This window comes from Myodes glareolus, chromosome 27 (genome assembly GCF_982192425.1).
Source record: "Myodes glareolus chromosome 27, mMyoGla1.1, whole genome shotgun sequence".
Classification (NCBI taxonomy): domain Eukaryota; kingdom Metazoa; phylum Chordata; class Mammalia; order Rodentia; family Cricetidae; genus Myodes; species Myodes glareolus.
This window is the reverse complement of record NC_142052.1, coordinates 40910866-40931175: the sequence shown is the minus strand read 5'-3', so window position 1 is coordinate 40931175 and position 20310 is coordinate 40910866. Positions and strand designations below refer to the sequence as shown.

Here is a 20310-nt window from a genome sequence, read left to right as displayed (position 1 = left end):
ATATGAAAAATGCAATATGAACATTAGAATTATAAACTAAGAACTAAAGGCAACAAGAAAATCCTTCTAAGTTACAGTCTGCTTACCCAGGTCCTCTGCACACAGCAGGGGAAAGGGCACAGGGAGACAGAACACTCATGCTCTGCCAGGGAAGACTGTTTAGTCACCCGCGGTGACCCCAAGAGCAGTCAGTGGCAGGTGCCCGCAGGCAGGAGGCAGCCACGGAGAGGAAAAGAAAATCGAAGCTGGGTTTGGGGTCTGCGGCAAACCCTTAAGACCAGATTACCAGCGCAGGGTGTAAAGGTCTACAAATATAGAATGCCATGGAGAGGTCTGGGGAGTGGGGGGTGGAGATTGAGTTACACAGGCACGAATGAAGGAAAGTTCCGGAAAATGCAAAAACAGCTGGATTTCCAAGAGATGCGGGCTTTGAGTTGATGAACGTTAAGGACAGGTTTGACACCGCTGATTCAAACTGGGATGGCGGACATCTTGAAAGAGGTGGTTAGCAGGCTTCGCAGAGAACAAGGGTTTTACCCTCCCAATTGCTAGTTAGTCACGTCGTCTGGAGCCCACCTCCTGGCCTCGGTGCATCGGTTCCTCTCTGCACGCTCACCTTCAGGCAATGCCCTGAAGGCGCTGACTCAGCGATCTCAAAGGGACAAACCCTGGACAGAGGAGTGACTCAGCAGAACTCGGGGAGAACACTGTGTAAACCACAGTTATTTGTCCTGAGGGGGAGTGGAGTGTTGGCGGTCTGGAAGCTGCCCAGGAATGCAAGGGAGGTGCCTGTGTAGGTTTGAGTGACACCGAGCAGCTGGTCAGCTGAAGAGGGAGGGCAAGGGGGCCCCTAGGAGGGAATGGTCCTGATGCTGCACTGGGGGGCGGGGGTAGGGAGAGTCCTCTAGCTGGAACTCAGAGCGGGTGCACACAGGCAAGGTGAAGGAGCAGAGCCAAGAGAAGGCCTCCTGCTGGTGGACAGGCCCACGCCAAGAATGTGAAGGCTTTTCTTCCACTTGAAAGACAAACAGTGACTCACTGTTCTCAATCAAGTACAACTGGATTATTTATGAAGGTGATTTTATTTTCATGGCCTTAAATAAATTCAGAGCCTTTGTTTATTGAGGAGGCGAAGGTCTGTTTTTGTTATTTTTTTTTCTTCCTTATCAGGACATTTTACTAGACTTGAAGAGAGGACCGAATGTTTTGGGAGTTTCAGCAAAAATTCTAGTTTTCTTCGATTGTAGAGCTAGAATCAAATTCTGTTTGCTTGTCAAATTCAAGCAAGGTTAAGATCTAGCTGGACAGCGACTGGAATGTCCTCATCTGACACCCTCTAGGTCTTTAAGCTTCTCTATTGCGCTTCTGTGTACAACAAACAACAAATAAACAAACAAACAACGTCCACAAGGAGACTCACCGGTGCATCTGAACCTTTGCAGAACTGTGGGAGTTCCTTCTTACGTGTGATCTTCATAAGGAAGAAAGCACTATATTATACGATGACTACAATGAACATGAATGAATATTAAAAGCACTCAGAACTTCACAGTAAACAGAAGCCAGGGAGAAAATGTGTAGATTGACAACTATAGCGTGACTAATAAAAACCCAGAGACAGATACTGGGATTCAATCGGAAGATCAGAAAAGCAAAGCAGCCAGCCACCGGCTCTTAACTCTGCCTCATACCGAAATGGCGGTCCTGTCTCCAGGAATCTCAGGATGAGACTGAGACTGAGTGCTGTCTCCTCCCATATTATATTCCTCTCTAGTGCTGGGATTAAAGGTGTGTACCACCACTCCCCAGCCTTTAATGGCTAACTAGTGTGGCTGCTGGGATTAAAGGTGTGTGCCCCTGCTACCTGGCCTCTATCGCTGACTAGTTAGGCCGCTTTGCACTGACCTTCAGGCAAGCTTTATTTATTAATACACAAATAACACAGCGCTATAGACAGCTTCATAGCAGCTACAGGACGAATGTACAAAGCACCATTCATACAGTTCCCGTGCCAATGGCACCCCAAGCGCTTATTCAGTGCAAAACCCACACACATGGGGGTGCGCGAGTCTGCCCAGCCCCAGGATTAACTGATGGACGTCATGTTCAGGAAGGGAGAGGACACCATAATACAACATAACAACACACATTTCCAACGAGATAATTTTGTTTGTGCTAATGTCTGATTCATTCACGTTCAGTGGACTTCATGAACTCTCGTGGGACCAGTTGTCAAGGTCAGTACATGTCAAGACTCACGCTGCAAACAGCGACTGAGCATCCTTGACAAAGAATTCGAAGGAACTGACTTTCCCAGGAGCGGCTGCCCAAACATTGAAGACATTTTTAAAAGAGGACAGTCGCAAGCTCTCAGTCTCTGCTCTCTCTTCCCGACTAGGGAAGAGTTACTAGCACAGAGTTATACTTACTGGGATGAAACCAGTGCTTTGAAAGTAGTCATTGCTGCATAGAGATCACAGAAATGATTCTGACCGGCTGCCACAACAGTGATTTAGACGCAAAGAATATGTTTTCCAGAATCAGGAATGAGAATCTCCCCTCTGACGGTGCGTGTAGTTACTGTACTATTTACACAGTCTCTCGTTTGTCCCGAGAACGGGTTTAGACAGCCAAGAGGGCGAGACCTCTATTCTACCACCCCCACCCCTATTTCTCATCGCTTACAAGGAGAGGGGTCAGTAAGGGAGCTCCTGATAAAGAACCAGAGATGCCCCACAAAGTAGATATGCTCATGTAACTGATAGTTCTTCTCAATGGAATCTCTTCTCCCCCAAGCTAAGTCGCATTATACATGAAGGAAAGCAGGAAGGAAGCTGCTGCCCATCCCTCTTCTGATTCAGCTCACAAGGACCCTACGAGCTGACTCAGGACACACCACGTCCAGAGTCAAGAGTCCTTAGTTCACTGACCGCAGTTACTGCTGATACACACTTTTCTCGTAGAGACGAATTCACACGCTGGCTTCATTTTTAGCAATCAATCCCAGATAGCTGTCCCTTGTATATATCAAGGCTACATACATGAACAAGTTTCTGGCATCATGTGTAATAACAGAATGAGGGCATGGGATGTAAACAGCCATGTTCTCACCAGCAGGTCAGCATGGCACAGTGATCACATGTCCGTACAATTCTTCCAGCATAAATTCAAATGTCCAGCTTTGAAGCAAATTGGGAGAATAAAATAGCACTTTGGTAATGTGTCCCCACAGACCATGAGTAATTCTGGAAACTGTTAACCTTTATCTGTGAATTTTTCTCTCAAGACAAAGAAAAAAAAAAAGCAACTCCTATCTCTGACTCCAAGCAACAGGTATTTCTGCAAAATTTCACTTTTGCTCCAAATAGTTTGTGCCCTGTGACAAAATGCCTGAGAGCAACGATTAAGATGCATTCGGGCTCGTGACTCCTGACATTTTAGTCCAGGGACACTGGACACGTGGCCTTGCTGAGTTCAGGCCTTTGGCAGCAGAGGAGCACCAGGAAGGAAGGTGCTCCCACTTCATGGAGAGAGAGGGGGAGAGGGGCTAAGTCTCAGTCGTTCCCTTAAGGCCAAGGTCAATGAAGGAACCACACAGACTCTCTGCCTCTGAGAGGTGACACAGCACCTCCCGTTGACTCCACAGGCTGACAGTCACACCTGAAACATGGCTCTGTAGATGCATAAAGAACTACCCTCAGGGCTGGAGAGATGGTTCAGAGGTTAAGAGCCTTGGCTGATCTTCCAGAGGTCCTGAGTTCAATACCCAGCAACCACATGGTGGTTCACAACCATCTGTAATGAGATCTGGTGCCCTCTTTTGGCCTGCAGGTACATATATAGGCATTGTAAATAAACATAATAAACAAATAAATCTTTTTTTAAAAAAAAAAAAAAGAACCACCCTCGACAGCTACAGGTTTTACATGTGTGTGTGAGAACTATACCGTTTCACACATGTTTAGCAAAAGCAGCTCGACCTTCTAACATGGACGTCGTTTTCCGTGGATTAGGAACTCACTTTTGTCCTAGATGCTTCTTGTTGAGTGCTAGTGGGACGTGACCCTTGATGAAGGGGATACTGATGAAAGATTGGGGTGGCAATCTCTTTATTTGAGGGTGAATTGTAAAGCCATTTGTGAGCTTCCCATTCAGAACACAAGTAACTCAGAAGTCCGCTGAGAATAGTGTCCTTAAACAAACAACAAAACACTCAAAAGAGTTCCAGAGTTTTTAGGCCACCATAGCTTTGCCCTGGCCAGCTTAACTCACGAGGAGTCAGTGTGTTTACCTTCTCAGAGAGGGTTCTCTGCAGCCACCAAGAACCTATACACAGCCCGAGAGCTTAATAAGCGTTCTACAGAATCATCTCACCAAGTTCAAGCCTACGACTCAGCGTCATTACTTTGTGTCAAACTGACACAAGCTGGGGTCCAGTGGGAAGAGGGGACAGCCATCGAGTAAACCCCGTCTTACAAGAAAGCGGTCGCCTTGTTGTGAAGGCGCTGGAGGAAGGAAACGTTCTCAGCTCACAGTTGCGGAGCGATACAGTCCCGCGTGGGTGGGAGGACACGGCATCTGGTAGGAAAGGCATAGTGACTGACAGAAGCAGGGGGCTAGCTGGTCCCCCTGAAGCCACACCCAGGAAGTGGAGACAATGAAGTTGGACTGGGCTCCAAAACCCCAGGGTCAGCTCCTAGTGACCTACTTCTGCGGAGGCTCTGCTTCCCCATGGTACCAGGACTGCATTCCTAAGCGGCATCCCTGGTTGAGAAGCATTCCTACACATCGGAACACTTCCCCTTCAGGCCCCCAACATCACCTGACCATCAAGATGCTTGAGGAATATAGGATGGGTGTGTCTTGTCACAATAGCTGCTACCACACCAGCCCTAGCCCTCTGTGCAATAATTCCTCCTGCAAACGAAGTCTTCACAGTGCTTTAAATCTAGATTTAGCTTGCTTGACTGTGGCTACATGTATGCATGCACACGCGTGCGTGTGCATGCATACGTGCCTGCGTGCTTTTGTGTGTGTGCGCACGCACGCGCATGCGGGTGTGTGTGTGTGGGTTACCTGTATTATGTATACAGTACACACATTCATGTATTCAGAGATGTGAGTTCACCTTCCATCCATTTTCCCCTCCAGTAACTAACAAAGTCAGAGGAGATCCTCATCCGCAAAACTTAAAGCAAAAATCGTTTTATTATATTATTGGTATTCCTTCTCCTTGGGTCACGGTAGGCAATAGCTTTCTTAGGTCACCTCTAACTTCCCTTAGCTACAACTCACGGCGATCCGACTGTGTGTGAAAGTGGGCTTCCGTGAAGGAAGTTTAACGATGAGAACAAAGAGCCTTCAATCCCCTCCCAACCTGGAGCCGAGCCCTTTGGTTTGTGATGCATGTATTTATTAGGATCGTGGGGCTCTTGAATTATTCACAATCATTATAAAATGCAGCTTTCATTTGGGGGGAGAAAAGCGTACCTCGGAGAGACTAAATTTAGTTCAACTGGAGATAAAGTAAAGCGGTGTGCACTCCCGTAATCACGCCAACATCGGAGCTTTCATCTCCACTCAGCTCCAGAGCAGCGCAGCCAGGATGCGGCCACCCAAGGCAGAAATCCGGACACCACCGAACCAGGCTGCTTAATGCTAAAAAGCATGCATATCCTATATTATCTGGACTGGCCTGCGTGGTTAGAGAACCATTTATAATAAAATAATGCTTAAATGTGGGGCTTAAAAAAAAAAAAAGGATTTGCTCCTTTTCATGACACAAATACACAGAATAAAATGGCCCTCTCCCTTATCAGCTTTAAATTACATAGGTCTCTCAAAAAATACAATGCTCCCTATATAGATAAAAGGTATCAATGAATTTTATGATTGAGAATATAAAATGCTGCCCCAGATCATTTCCAAGAACTTGGGTGATTGACAATAAGACTCGTGATCAGATTTCCTACAATAACAGATTAGCCGTGAGGTTAAATGAATTAAATGATCAGGCAGAGGTTTGAGAACACCTCACGCCACCTTGAGACAGCCCCCATATCTCCTCTCTCCACCCTGAGACATCCCACCCCACTCCCTGACCCCTCCAATAAGGTCAAATCTCACAGTATATTCTCTCTTCTTTTTAGTTTTTTTTGTTTTGTTTCATTTTATTTATTTATTTATTCCTTTGTTCATTCATTCATTCATTTTTAGGGCCGGGTATCATTCTGCAGCCCAAACGGGCCTGAAATTTACCATGTAGCCTGGTGACCTCTGGCTCAAGGCAATTCTTTTGCCTCGGTCTCTCAAGGGCTAGGATCACAGTTTGCGCCATCCAACCCTCTTCTATGAACACATCATCATGCCCCACGATCCTCCCGCGTTCACTTCGCGCCTAGTCACGGTCACACACCGCCCGCTGCACGAGAGGACAGAGCTGTGCTGCAGTTTCCCTCACACTCCCAGCAGTAAGCACAGCTGCCTTTATTGACCTACGAACACGTTCACTGAGCGGATGGAGTGCATTTCAAAATAAAAACAAGAAACAACGTAAAAACCAACAACCACGAAAACCTCGTTTGGAGAGTCACCGTTTGCTCTCCGGGTGTCGGTGGTTACAGACTGACAGCAAGGACACTTGGGAAGCAGAGGTTTGCAACTCAAGACATAACTGATGCTTCGTCAAGATCATCTCAAAAAATTGCTAATGTATGGATTAGAAATCACTTTCGTACGTAACACTACCTTATTGATAAATGTTGAAATAGAAATAAAAATCAATTCCTTCAGGTGTGAGACAGAGATCTTTACTTTATATTGATAAGCCAAACACTAACAGGGTTTTGAATATCTGTGAAGGAGTGACTTTTTAAATTCTTAGGCTCTGGATAAATGCATCAAACTCAGGTTTGCCTTTCAGATGTACATACACCCTTTACTTTCTGAAATTTAAAAATACTTTCTTTGGTATATAAGAAAATGGTACTGGCACATGAGATTCAAGTTGCTGTGTGTGTGTGTGTGTGTGTGTGTGTGTGTGTGTGTGTGTGTTTTCCTAGAAGTATCGATACAAAATGGCACCAGTGTGGGGCAACTATATCCACATAAAATCTGAGAGAACTTGGGAAGAAAATCTAGATGCAAAGGAACAGGCTAAGCACAGCTTCTTGGTAGCAGCATGTTTTCAGATGGGCTCTGGTTGCTGGCAGGGAGCAGAGGTGCGGCTCCTCTAAGAGAAGGCTTCCTGATTCCGCATTAGCAGCAAAAACTGCATGGATTCTTTAAAAACACAGTAGCTCCCTGGTATGTGCTGGTAGCACAAACTCCAGCTCTTTAGGGAGGACCTGGACTTAACTAGATTTTGTGAGCAGTGTGCTACAACTTGCTTAGTGGCAACATAGACCCACTGCATCTCTGGAGCTGGGGCAGTGAGCATGGCTTGCAGAGACGGTGAAAGTACCTCCACCATATTGAAAGGCCAAGAGAGGCAGAGGCAGCATCCAGGGTTACCACAACCACACTGCTTACCATTTTAAACTGCTATGTGTCAAAAAGAGAATTTCAGATACACAACAGGACAGATACAGGCATTAAAGACATCTAAAGGAGACACAGTGTGCTTTAAAAATGTACATAGGCTTGAGGGAGAGAGAGGAAAAGGTGTATAGACAGTTATAAAAAGAAGTAAATGGTTTTAAAACAATAAAACAAAGTCTTTAAAGAGACAGTAAAAGTAATATAAAAGAGTATAGATAGTCGTAGATTAAAGGAGTAAAGAAAAATAAGCCATGTAAAGATAGAAAATACACAGAGAGAGTTTGGATTATGTATATTATTGGGTTTTCTTTGAGTTTTTTTTGACAACAGTGAGACATTTGATTCTGGGGGCTGCTAAGTTAAACCAACATAAAGGTATTTCGACTTCAAAATTTGGGTCTAAGGCTTTGTTACTCTGGAAAAGGGGCTCTGTTTTTGTTTCCACAGAAGATGAGACTCTGTGGATTCCTTCCAGGCTAATGTGGTTTGATGGAACAAGACCCCTGAAAGGTCTCTGTGAACCCTAAAAATGCTTGCCCAACAAACAGCAGGAAGCATTTTAGAGAAAACAATGCCCAAATTTCCAAACTAATGTTTATATATGTTTGTTTTCATTTAAAGGGGCATGTGATACAGAAATGAATGCATTGCACTACTGTGGATCAGGTCTATTGATACAAATTTAAGGTCGATTTTGCTACACTGTGTGTATGTATTTCTATTCTTGATTCAGGCATTGTGTTTGTGCAGCTCACTTAAAATTGCAATGTATAATTAAAAAATACAGATTAATAGTCATTTATGTTAGTCAAACTTAGAGTCATGTTAATTAGGTTTTCCATATATACAGAGATATATTTCAGTTAGATGGATAATTTTCAGCACTTCAAAGACCTACGGAATATGGCATTTAAAATGTTTTAAGAACTTAGATTTTTCTCAAGAGTGAGACAAGCCTGTTTCTGGCAGCACTGATCTACTATAAGAGGATGATGGGCATCAAAGAGGCTCCTTATAGAGTTTCCTAGCCATTTGGACAAGAAACTGCTTTTGCCTGGACTGCTTTATGGTATGCTGTATGAACTGGATATTTGGGACCCACGGGAAAGTGACTGCTGAACTTTCCAAAAGACAGGATGGTCCTTCAGGGTTTCTGCTTCATGAAAGAAACTGTCAGACGTTCTGCAGGACACAGAAGAAAGCAACCGATGAACTTTGTCAGACAATGCAGAGCAGATCTCCATATTTTCTGCGTCGTGGGAAAAGTCTTGCAGATACTACGGGCCTGCAGACTAAAGATGGATGCCCCAGTGGTACAGAAAAACTTTGGGTGCCTGACCAGACAACACGATGTCTCTGTCAATTCTAGAGTTTTAGAAATTGCTTACAATGCATTTCTTGTTAACTTAGGTAATATTATATCCTTCTGAGGTCTTTGAAGAGTTAAAGACAGATAGTTATAATTTTCCTTAGTTATGATAAACAAGAAATTAGATATGAAACTTTAGACTCTCAAAGATCGGATAGATGATTGAGTAGTTTCCTTAATTTGTCAAATGTAAATGGACTAAATATTGCAACTGTAATTCTTACATGGTAACTGTTTCATATGTGTAATTTTACTATGTTAAAGTTAAAACTTTCCTTTTTATTGAGACAGAAAAGGAGAGATGATGTGGAATTCCCCTCTGTACGTTGTGAATATGTTTTATTGCCATTGGTTAATAAAGAAGCTCCTTTGGCCTATAGCAGGGCAGAATATAGCCACGCTGGAAGAGACGTACAGAAAGAGTAGGCAGAGTCAAGGAGATGCTACGTAGTTGCTAAAGGAGACAGACCCCGCACCCTTACCAGTAAGCCACAACCTCGTGTTGATACACAGATTAATAGAAATGGGTTGGTGTAAGAGTTAGTTAATAAGAAGCCTGAGCTAATAGGCCAAGCAGTGTTGTAATTAATATAGTTTCTGTGTGATTATTCGGGCCTGGGCATCCAGAAAATGAACGAGCGGTCTCCAGCTACAATTCTCTCTCTTACTGCCCATCTACTTCCTGGCGGTCAGCGGCATGCTTTAAGAGGCAGCAGGCTGAGATCACTCGAGTCTCAGACTTGCCAGGTGAGGCTGAGCCTGCTGCCCCCAGGTTAACTCAAACCTCGGGATTCAAAGCTCAGCTGTGACCACTAACAATTTTCTAACAGGACAGATCCCACAACCACCAAAACTCAGACAACGCCTTTAGAACTGGTGGATTTCAAACTACAAACATAATTTTATTTAAAATGAAAAGAATTTACGTAAATGTAGCCTAGAGATACAGAACAATACACAACATTGCTTCTCCAAGCCATAAACCCCATTTGACCTGTAAGATCTCAAACTATTTAGGTTGGTGCGTAAATCTTTGAGCAGTGAGGTGGCTAGTGAGGGCGCCTGGATAAACAGAAGCATTCTCCAGCAGTAGTTACTCCTGCGTTCTGTAACGCAGGTCTGTCTTCACTGCAGAGTGCTTAGTCCATAAAGTTTAGCTCACTGCTACCTGTATTGCCAGGATACAAACAGGCTGTGACATGCACGCTGACTTCCACCATCACAACCACTACAATGTCACCTGCGTGTCCTCGGTGCAATCCAGTCTCCTAGAGGGACACATAGACATCGTTTTGTTTGCGAAAACTTCTTGTGGGGTTGGATGGCAGCTGTGGACCGGTCCAGGGTCCCTCTTAGAAAGTGCTATCGCTGACAGTCAAAATAGGGGGGCCACAATGGAAGACTGCCAATGGTAGATTACCTAATGATTATTCTAGGGCCTTATAGCGCTCTGGGATAGAAAATAAAATGGCAGATGTCCCATGTGAAAGAAAGTATTTAAACATAGAGAGATTTACACAATCGATGGATTTCGTTTTAAGGCGTCTAATGCATTTAAGGAAATGGAGCAGCACTGTAGAAAAAGATTGAAAAGGAAGTATTTTATGTTATTGTAAAATATAAAACGTTGCAAGGATCTGAGCAGCCATAAAGAATGATCTTTTTTTCAGTTAAGAAAACCCAGCCCCAAAAGCGGGCGAGAGAATTTGAGACCTCCTGTTGTGTTTGAGGCAAGTTGCAATGTAGGACTCATGGCCCTGGGAAATGTATCATCTGGCCTTCCTGGTGTCTAAACTCTTAGATAATCCTAGATAAGAAAGGCAGAGGGAACTTGGGGCCCAAGGCTTTATTCTGCATGCATCATTGGGAAAATGTTTCCTTCGGACATAGAGGGATTCAAAGCTTTATTTAAACCCTCTTAATGTTCACCTGTCAAGGCCAGTGACTTAAAGGCCCGTCAACCGTAATCCGGCTCCTTTCTTCTCATGAGCCTGCAGAGGAACACTTGGGAATTTTACTCATCTCTCATTTGTAAATCAGCTCAGGTCTGCTATTCAAAGAAAAAGATTCCAGGATTCTGGTCTAAGAGCTTGGGTAATAGCGGAAAGCTCAGGGCTCTGAGCCGGAGAACTGTAGCTGTGGAAGGGTGGCCGGAGGAAGAGACGCCGAGGCAACTATGACTTGTGAAAGCTTGCGTTTGAGACACCTCTCTGAAACTACTTATTTTGCCTCAAGAAGTGGTGGTTGACAATCCCAGAGAATTTAGGCAACAACGTGGATACGAAGAGAGACTTACATAGGTCTAATCTACATGGGAAGTAGAAAGTAGAAAAAGACAAGATCTCCTGAGTAAATTGGGAGCATGGGGACCTTGGGGGAGGGTTGAAGGGGAGGGGAGAGGCAGGGAGGGGAGCAGAGAAAAACGTAGAGCTCAATAAATAGCAATAAAAAAAGAAGAGGTGGCTGTCAGGGCAGCAGAGAAGGCTCAGTGGATCAGGCACCGGCTCTCAAATAGGAGGACCCATGTAACCCTCCCCCATCTAGCACCCATTACATTCATTCATAATGCATACATACATATACATATATGCATGCATGCATACATACAGTATTTTATGAAGAGACATAAAGTACCTATAACCCTCTTCTTATCCTCACTCAACCTTTCAGAGATAAATAGATGCCGCTCCTCCGGCTTCTTTTCCCATTACTCTACCATCTTGGTTCCCTCCTCTTCCTTCTCAACAATGACAAAAACCTTCAGGTATGTTAGAAAGTGTATTATGGGGCTGGAGAGATGGCTCAGTGGTTAAGAGCATTGTCTGCTCTTCCAAAGGTCCTGAGTTCAATTCCCGGCAACCACATGGTGGCTCACAACCATCTGTGATGAGGTCTGGTGCCCTCTTCTGGCCTGCAGGCACACACGCAGAAAGAATATTGTATACATAATAAATAAATAAATATTTAAAAAAAAAAAGAAAGTGTATTATGATCCCGACGTCCATGCAGTTTCTTATGCATCCAGATTCCCTAGGGCTTTGGGGGCCTGAAATCCTGGGACTAAGTGAGGGGATCTGTCTGAGTTAGGAACCGAGTCCCCACGCTGAAGGGAGGAGAGACAGCAACGCCTACTCTTCCCAGCGATGATTCTGTTAAGACTCCTCAGGAGCTCGCAGTGACGAAACCAGGAAGCTGGGCAGAAAAATGAGTCACACTTCCTTCACTGAAATCTATAAAATAGGCCCATTTGATGGTCCACAATGACACACATCAAAAGATGGACATCTATTCAGGAAAATTAAATCCATAATAGGAGACCCTACTAACAAGGCTACAGTTTGGTTCACCTTTTATTTTCTATCTGTCACTCAACTAGAAGCCATTGTAATTTATAGCTAAAAAAGCAGCCACTTCTTAACCCTTTCCTTCTCCCTGAATCTCGAGTGATCACCTGTTGCTGATTTTCTTTGATGATAAAATATTTGTCTTAGTTTTGCCAGCCTGATTTAAAAAAAAAATCGTAGAGGTTTTTAAATGAAAATATCAAAAAAAAGAAAGAAAATATCATAACATTTAGCTCCTTGAACTCAACAAGCAGGCTGGCAACAACCACAGCGACGAGAAGATAGACGCTGGGAAGCTCCCCCCGGATGGCGTGTAAGAGTCTGTGAATTTCGTGTGAGCAAGGTGACTGACGGGAGTTTGAAGAAGTCATTTTCACAGCTCACGAGTCTGATCACTCTGGATGGAGCCCAGGCTTTAAATCGCCTCTGCCCATATAGCGAACTGTTCCCATCCAAGATAAGAACTTTTGTGAGGCCGGGCTGCTGAGAAAAGATGGTTTTATTAAAAATGATCAATTAATCAATTAATTAAGGAGAAAGGACTTTTCCAAAACAGTACATGAGCTCCGTCCGTAAAACCGTATTTTTCTTTAGGAAATCTTAAGGAACGGCAGAAAAGCCCCCACTATGAGAGTTTAATGTCCCGCTAATAACCAACAGGCTGTGCGTAGAGCGCGTATCTCGCTTGAAATGGATGCCGACAGCTTGGTTCCCGACACGACAACATTAAGACATGGGGCTTTAGGAGCTGATTAGGTCATGAGGACGTCACTCTCATGGACAGGATCAGAGCCTGGCGAAAGCGTTTAGGGGAACTCGGTGTAACTTTCTGTCCTTCCTGACTGCCTGCCTGCCTGCCTGCCTGCCATGGGACACAGCCAGTTATTACTACCCTGCCAGAGGATGCAACAGCCAGATGCCTACCTGGAATCAGATATGCGGTTCTCGCCAGATCTCAAGCCGAATTTACCTACCCTCTATACATTTTTATTTACCTTTCTTATCATTTGCTCTTAAATTTATCATATATGGAAATGCAGAAAACATAAACTGAGGAGTTTGTATTTCAGGCCGAGGTCAATGTTCTCCCAAGCCAATGTCCCAACCCGTGTCAACCCCATGTTGACAACCCACCATCACTGGGCACACAGTTCTCATTTGCCCCTGTTTTGCTCTGACTTGGTAATTATACTGGCACTAAATGCCCTTAGAAACATGAGCCCACCTATTTAGCCGGTATTGATAAATCCCCCTCTACCCCAAGATACTGGAGAGTACCTGACCTACAGAAGTGTAAGGAATGCTTAGCACTAGGCACTGAGGAATTGTAAAGCTGAGCCCTGCCCACTATTGATAGATACTATGATTACGTCTCGCCGATGTGCTTATTACTAATCTATCCAAGTAAAATGACTGAAATGAACTCAAATATAGAACAATAATTGATTAAAACTTAGAGAAGTAATATCAAGACTGGAGACCCATCAGCAACAAAGATCTCTGAGTGCGGACTCAAATGCTAAGGAAGGTTTACAGGGGAAGAGTACAGAACAGACCCAAGGGGAAAGCCCCTCCTGCAGGGCCAGAGCCCTGGCTTCACTCTTACCCAATAATCCAAATCCCTAAGAGGCAACATTTTTAGCTCTAGGATAATGGTCATGTGATTAACAAGCTCACTGAACCCGATGAGAGACATACGAAAATATTTCCAATGAAGTAATTGACGTTTGGAAAAACTCCTCCACCGTTGCTTAGGATCCTGAGCTCAGCCTGCAGTGCTAGCAGCCAGGGAACAAGCTGTAATTACGGAAGATCAATTCTGTTTCCAAAGATCTGTCTTGGAGTGATTTACTCAATATTTGCTCAGTCACATCCAGAAATCAGCTCCTGTCATTAAAGCAAACAAACATCCAAGGAAACCTCAGAACACCAAGTGGGCACTAGTCGGAAGTTAGCAACAAGAGGGAAGTAAAAGCAGAGAGCCTGCTCTACAAGGAAAAACACGATACCACCCAGGTCTGTGCATTGAGAATTGGCTCTTTACAGACGTAGGCATTATTGCCATGCTCAGAGACACTGAAATCTCACCGCTATCCAGCAGCCTACACACGTGTGTGCTCATCTGTGCACAAGGCTAGATGGAGACATTGACAGAGTTTTATAGGATGTAGTTCAGGGTAACAGCCAAGATGATGGGTAGCCAATTAAAAATCTCCACTCTGCCATTTACTGGCTATGTGACTCAATGATAAATGTATACCTGCCTCTGTCTCAATTTCTTCATCTATAAGATATAGAAATTCTATCAAGGTGACACGTGATGTTGCCAGACTGCAGACCTGGTGAAGGGCAATGGAGGATTTATGTGTGTGTATGTATATACATATATATATGCATATGTGTGTACATATATATCACTCATGTATCACATATGCTACAGATATGTGCATACTATATATATGTGTGTGTATGTACCTAGCTGTGAGTGCTGGTCTCAAATGCCAAATCATTAAGTGTGCACTATAACCATTAGTAGTTATATGCCCATCTACTCTTGGTAGCCTAGCCCTGGAAGCCCAGGTGAGATAGTCTTGACTTTCACATCTCTGAGCACCTTTCTTGATGGTTGGTCCTTCAACAAGCCCAGAGAAACATCTGCTTTTCCAAAGGGGTTTGTACTAAATTCTGTGTAGCAAATGCTGTGTTATATCATCGGTCCCAATTTGTTTGACTTTGGAACACAATGTTACGTAAGGCTACGTAACGGTATGCAGGCGACGCACAACAACCAGCAATGAATTAAAGTACTCGGAAGCTCAAACACGTATGAACTGCATGTGTTTCCAGCAGCACACGGCTGTGTCGCCTGACCTCAGAGAAGGCTCAGTGCTGAACACACAACACGCATGCTCACACCATGCATGCCGTCACATTAGCAAACACCACCTAAAGACATCAGCCTTTAATTGAGACTGTTCAACCTTGGGTATTGTTTTCACTGCGTGGACAAAATGTTCCGTCCTTATGGAACCGACGGCCAAAGTAGTGAACACAGAGACCGGCTGTTTCTGCTGTCTTTCTTCAGCACGGAAATAGCAAACACTTTGGGGTTATTTTGTTTGAGAATTATTGATTTTTAAAATTGCTGTTTGGATTGATAACTTGGGCTCAAAAAACAATCATTACATGAATTATAGCTTGGGATCAGAGTGGCGTTTTCCACAGTTTTTGAAATGGCCCTAATCATGCTTCTGTCTTTGTACACAAAACAATGTGCCTGCCTTAGCACTGGTGACAATAAAATCAAAATATCAGAAACACTGAAGATGCTCAGCCAAGATTTAATTTTCTATGTAAGGGCAAATAAGGACACCCATCTCATTCGTGTGAACGTTTGATTTTTGTCTTTAATAAATGGTACAATTATGTGTTTTATAATTATTTTAAAATAATCATCTTTATATCTATTATCAGCAAATGATTTGTATGGCTATTTCATATACCTATATACCTGGGTTGCATGAAATTTGCTCGTGGAAAAATTTCCCAAGAGGAAAAGACTTAAGAATCTCATGCTAAAGTTCTAGTTGCTTCTTCTTCGAACACTGCAGCCCAAGCCCACCCCTTGGAGGAATGGTGCCCCTCTGTGCCACAGCCTCAGGCTGCTAACTCAAGGAGGCCTAAGTCTACAACTCCTACATCATCTGTGTTCAGCCAATGCCTGCCACACATCTCACACAGTAAGAGCTAATAAGCACTTACGGGCTGACTTTTTAGGAGATGTGAATATATTCTGCAGCTCATTCCAAACTTCCACAGAGCTACGCAGCAGCTCTGTCGAGCTGGCTAACGACAGTTGGGTTCAAACTTCAGCTGGACCACTAAAAGCTGAGGGACCCCAATGCCTCCACCTCCTCGCCTGTAAAATGATACTGACAGTGATAAGGTCTGTACTAAATTATTATTACATATAGCTGCCGTTAAATGGCACTGGACACAGTAGGCATTCTCTAAGTATGAACAATCATCATTTTTTGTTTCTCCAGCACAATTCCCGAGCAAGTTTTTCTAATCACCTACATTGTTTCTCCTTTTACGTAAGAAAACATAAAACATGGCATCTTCACTTCGAACTCCGAAGTCGATTTGCCGCAGAAAGCACATTAGAATCTCAAGGAACTGGCTTCCAAAACGTTTTCAAGAGAAATGTATTTATAGAGAATATTCCGAAAATAAAAAATCCTAAGTGGCCCCAGAAATTTCATAGTCTAAGGCTGTTCCAAGTGTTTTACGTTGGAGTCTTCCCAGCCTCATTAGGCATGACTTTACACTAATGAGAACAGTCATATTGACTTGTAGAAGGGTTCGTGTAAGCGTGTGTGTGCGCACATGCACACACACACACACACATGCACTCACACGGCATTAAGATTAGGTCTCACTCATGTACCCCCCTCAGCCTCCATCATGAACCAAGTTGCCCTATTAAGAAAAAAAATCAAAGCAAGTTCTGCCTAGGCTTCGTGTCCCCATTGCTTAGAGCTGAACCTGGAAATCAGCCCTCTCGTGGCTCAAACTTCAAATCACTGTGTTTAGCTGACGATGCTTCTCTCTGCCCTGGAGAGGAGAGGAGAGAAATAAAGGGAAAGGGGCAGCGAGGGAGCTCACGTACCTTCAGCACAGTAATGTTCCAAGCGAAGCTCTCAATGGCCTTGTTGAGCTTCCTTCCTTTCAAGCCTTCCTTGGCCCCCAGATTATGAAGTTCTTCGTGGAACTCCATCCCTTTGGAAAGAATACACATGAAGAATATGAGGAAAATGTGCGTATTGACCATGAAAATACGGCCAACCAACTATAAACTCACACTCCTGTTTCCTCTCATGATATCTAAAGCCCTGAATTCTTTCTGTTTTGTCATTGAGATCTCACGGGGAAAGCATCTAAGCGTTAGCGAACCCGGGGCTAAAGGTCACATTCAGCGGCCCAGATGCACAGATAAACACCAGAGAAAAGGAGAAGTAAACCTCCTGGCAGATGCTCCTGACCTCATTTGTCCTTTCCTGTTTTTTGTACAGGAGGGTGTGGGGTGCAGAGATAACCTCACGTGAGTGTACAGCACGTTTCTTGATTTTGTTAATGAGCCGGCCGCGTGACTCCAAAGAGGCCATGGAGTCCCTACAGGTAAAACGGCGATTTGCAGATTCGACCCCAAATAAAAAAACCTTTCAAAGACAGCAGTCTTGGGAGCACCCGTGTGTTTCACGTTTGGGAGTGTTCTTCCGTGTGCTCTCTGGTCCACCGTTCGCTGAAGCTCGGATGCCATCGACAACATGGCCGTCATCCGTTCTCGCTGTCTTTTTCCTCAGAACTCCAGGATGAGAATCACATTCTCTTACGGACAATTTGTTCTGTCTTTGGAGGGCTGGGATGGACACTGAGCCAAGGTCCCCTTTCCCAGAACTTCTAGCCCTCAGCACTAGCTGGCCCCAGACCAAGGAGGTCTGATGGCTTAGCCGCAGTCCAGCCCTTTATATGTCTAAAGAAAGATGCTGAATCAAATCCCCTTGGATCCTCTCTGCCCCACAGGGAGCGTTCTAACTCCTGTCTGTTTATTGGTGACTCATCCTTGAGGATGGCATCCAGGCGGGGCCGCTGGACCAGCCAACTTTCTGGATCTGAGCAACGCAGACAGCTGCATCTCAGAACGGACAGGGTCCTCGCTGGGCTTCCAGCATCTCACAGTGAGTAAGGATTTGTGATCGTTCTTGTTCTGGCCGGCTTTTCTTACTGTAGCCTAAAACCACATTGGCTCAAGCGGTGCTTGTATACCGGGCACAGCCCATGAGAACCGGGAGGAGCACAGTTCGCCCACACACTAATTGTCTGAGTCTGAGCTAGCCTGGAGACGCTCAGGGCTTCGCTCTCCTCCCTGGTGAAAGGGTAGGAGCAAGTGCCATTGAGTGGGACCATGTAGGACGGGTCAACACATACAAAGGTTGCAGAGTCAGACGGAGGCTCCTGTATGCATTGTGAATTTTGATTTTCGTGTTTCCTGTCAATTAAAACATCGAAGGTCGCTTGCCAGCCAGCCTAGTGAATAGCACCGGTTTGCAAGTCTGTGTCCATGAGTCCACTCTGTTGTGTGTTGACGCTGAGACCTTGGATGAGTCCCCAGCCTCTCACATGTCCCGTCTATAAACGGGACACCATACTCGGTCACCATGGAGACCGGGTAAGACAGGGCTTGTACTTCAAACACCAGCACAGAGAGATAGCAGCTGCCTGTTCTGCCCAGTCTCTCATCATCATCATCCCTGTACGTGTGGACAGAGGAGCCCCTGGATCCAAGAAACACAAGCTCTGTGATAGAAATCACAGTAGGCACAAGCAAACCCAGGTGGATGCTCACAGTCACGTGACCCCTCCTGTCCCTACAGAAAGTACGAATCTCACACGAGAACGAGGAAGAAGGGCGAAAACTCAGAAGGAGACAGGACTGTGGTTCCTATCCTAACTACGAAGTGGGCTTTAAAGAGTCACACGGAACCACAGCTTCTCCGCTAGCAGTGGAGGCTCTCAGAGGATCGCAACCAGAAGGGGTTTAGTCACAAACCCTGGTCTCTTGGCATCTTTGTACACCACGCTCCTAAACACAAATATAACCGCCATCACCTTGGCTCTCCTCTACCGGACAAAACCGAGTATAGCTTAGACTATAAAACACTGCCGTGAAAGAGCTTAATTTTAAGATCTGGCTTGTTGTTGTGGTTCCTAAACAAAGGAGAAAACACTATTACCTGCTTTCTGACACTGGACAATCTTTTCTTGGACGGTGTCTGCCGTTTCTATGACGACCCGGCTCTCTTGAATCATCTGTCACAAAAAAACATCAAATAGCAGTTGTTAGAAGCCCTTGAACTGACTCGTTGGGAAGACAATGCATAGAGAGGCTCTCCAAAGACATTCAGGAGCGAGGGGCCGTCGTGAAAGATGGGGAGAGGTGGGGAAATCTCTGCCCCAGCTCTCACCCAGGCACTGAGACCAGAGTCGCCTTTCTTACGATGGCCCCAGCTGTGTAACATACCAGAAATGCAATGGGTACAAAATAATAATTGTTGAATGAATGAATACAAGTTTTATAGAAACACCGTAAGACCTGTGAAGGTTTGGACTGAACCAAACTGCTGGTTGACATTAACACCTTCCATTTTCAAGGAACGGTGTCCAGTGGAGGGGTCCATGCCTCTGACCGCAGCCTGTGGAGAGCAGGGTCAAGAGAGTGACCACAAGTTCAAAGCCAGCCTGTTTACCTAGCAAAGATCAATCAGGACTATGCAGTGAGTTTCATACCAGCCAGGACTAAATAGCAAGAAAGAAGAGGAGAGAAGATTCTGGCAAGAGAAGCATCCATGGAGGTTGGACAAAAGTCACATTTAACATAGCCGAAGCATGTCATTGCTGATGTCTGGATCTTAACTGTGCCCCAAGGCCCATGTATTAAAGGCTGGATCCCAGGAAGGTGTTCATAGCAGGTGGGGTAGCCTCCCGGGATGTCATCAGGACACTGGAGTATGATCTTCAATGGGGCTGTGGGATGGCATCCCTTCCTCTCTTTCCCTTCTAGCCATGAGGTAAATGGTTGACTCTGCCAAGTGCCCCGATTGTTGCCAGGCAACGCTCGGCTAGAGACCAGCAATCAATGTGTCTGCCTCCCCGTGCCCCAGAACCTCTAAAGCTGTGAGTCCCGCTAGGCCACTTCTCTTTATAAATTGATCTCAGGTATCTGTTATAGTAACGGAAATCCACCTAATCCATTTCATACTTTTAAAATATGGATGGATTTTAAAGCTTAAGGAATCGTAGTCATCACAGGGCAAGCCCTCTCTTTCGTAGATTCGGAAACCATAAGGTTAGAACTCCGGACCGAGGGAATGGAATTAATTAATGATGGCGCTAAACGCAGAATCCCCATTCCTGGCACGCGGCCTGTTTCCACTTTGGGCTGCCACTTCATTGATTTTGCCTGTTCCGGTCACGCCCACCAGAGAGGGCACAGGC

The 20310-nt window shown here is 44.8% G+C and overlaps 1 protein-coding gene across 1 annotated transcript in view; it reads right to left on the bottom strand.

Moving 5' to 3' along the window:
- The window catches only part of Plcl1 (phospholipase C like 1 (inactive)), a 302997-nt gene that overhangs the window by 18835 nt on the left and 263852 nt on the right, over positions 1-20310 (bottom strand). The window contains exons 4-5 of the mRNA XM_085684191.2: positions 19050-19125; positions 16925-17034 (exon numbers count right to left, since the gene is read on the bottom strand). Of these exons, the coding sequence (XP_085540317.2) occupies positions 16925-17034; positions 19050-19125 (186 nt within the window). The remainder of the gene's footprint in view (positions 1-16924; positions 17035-19049; positions 19126-20310) is intronic.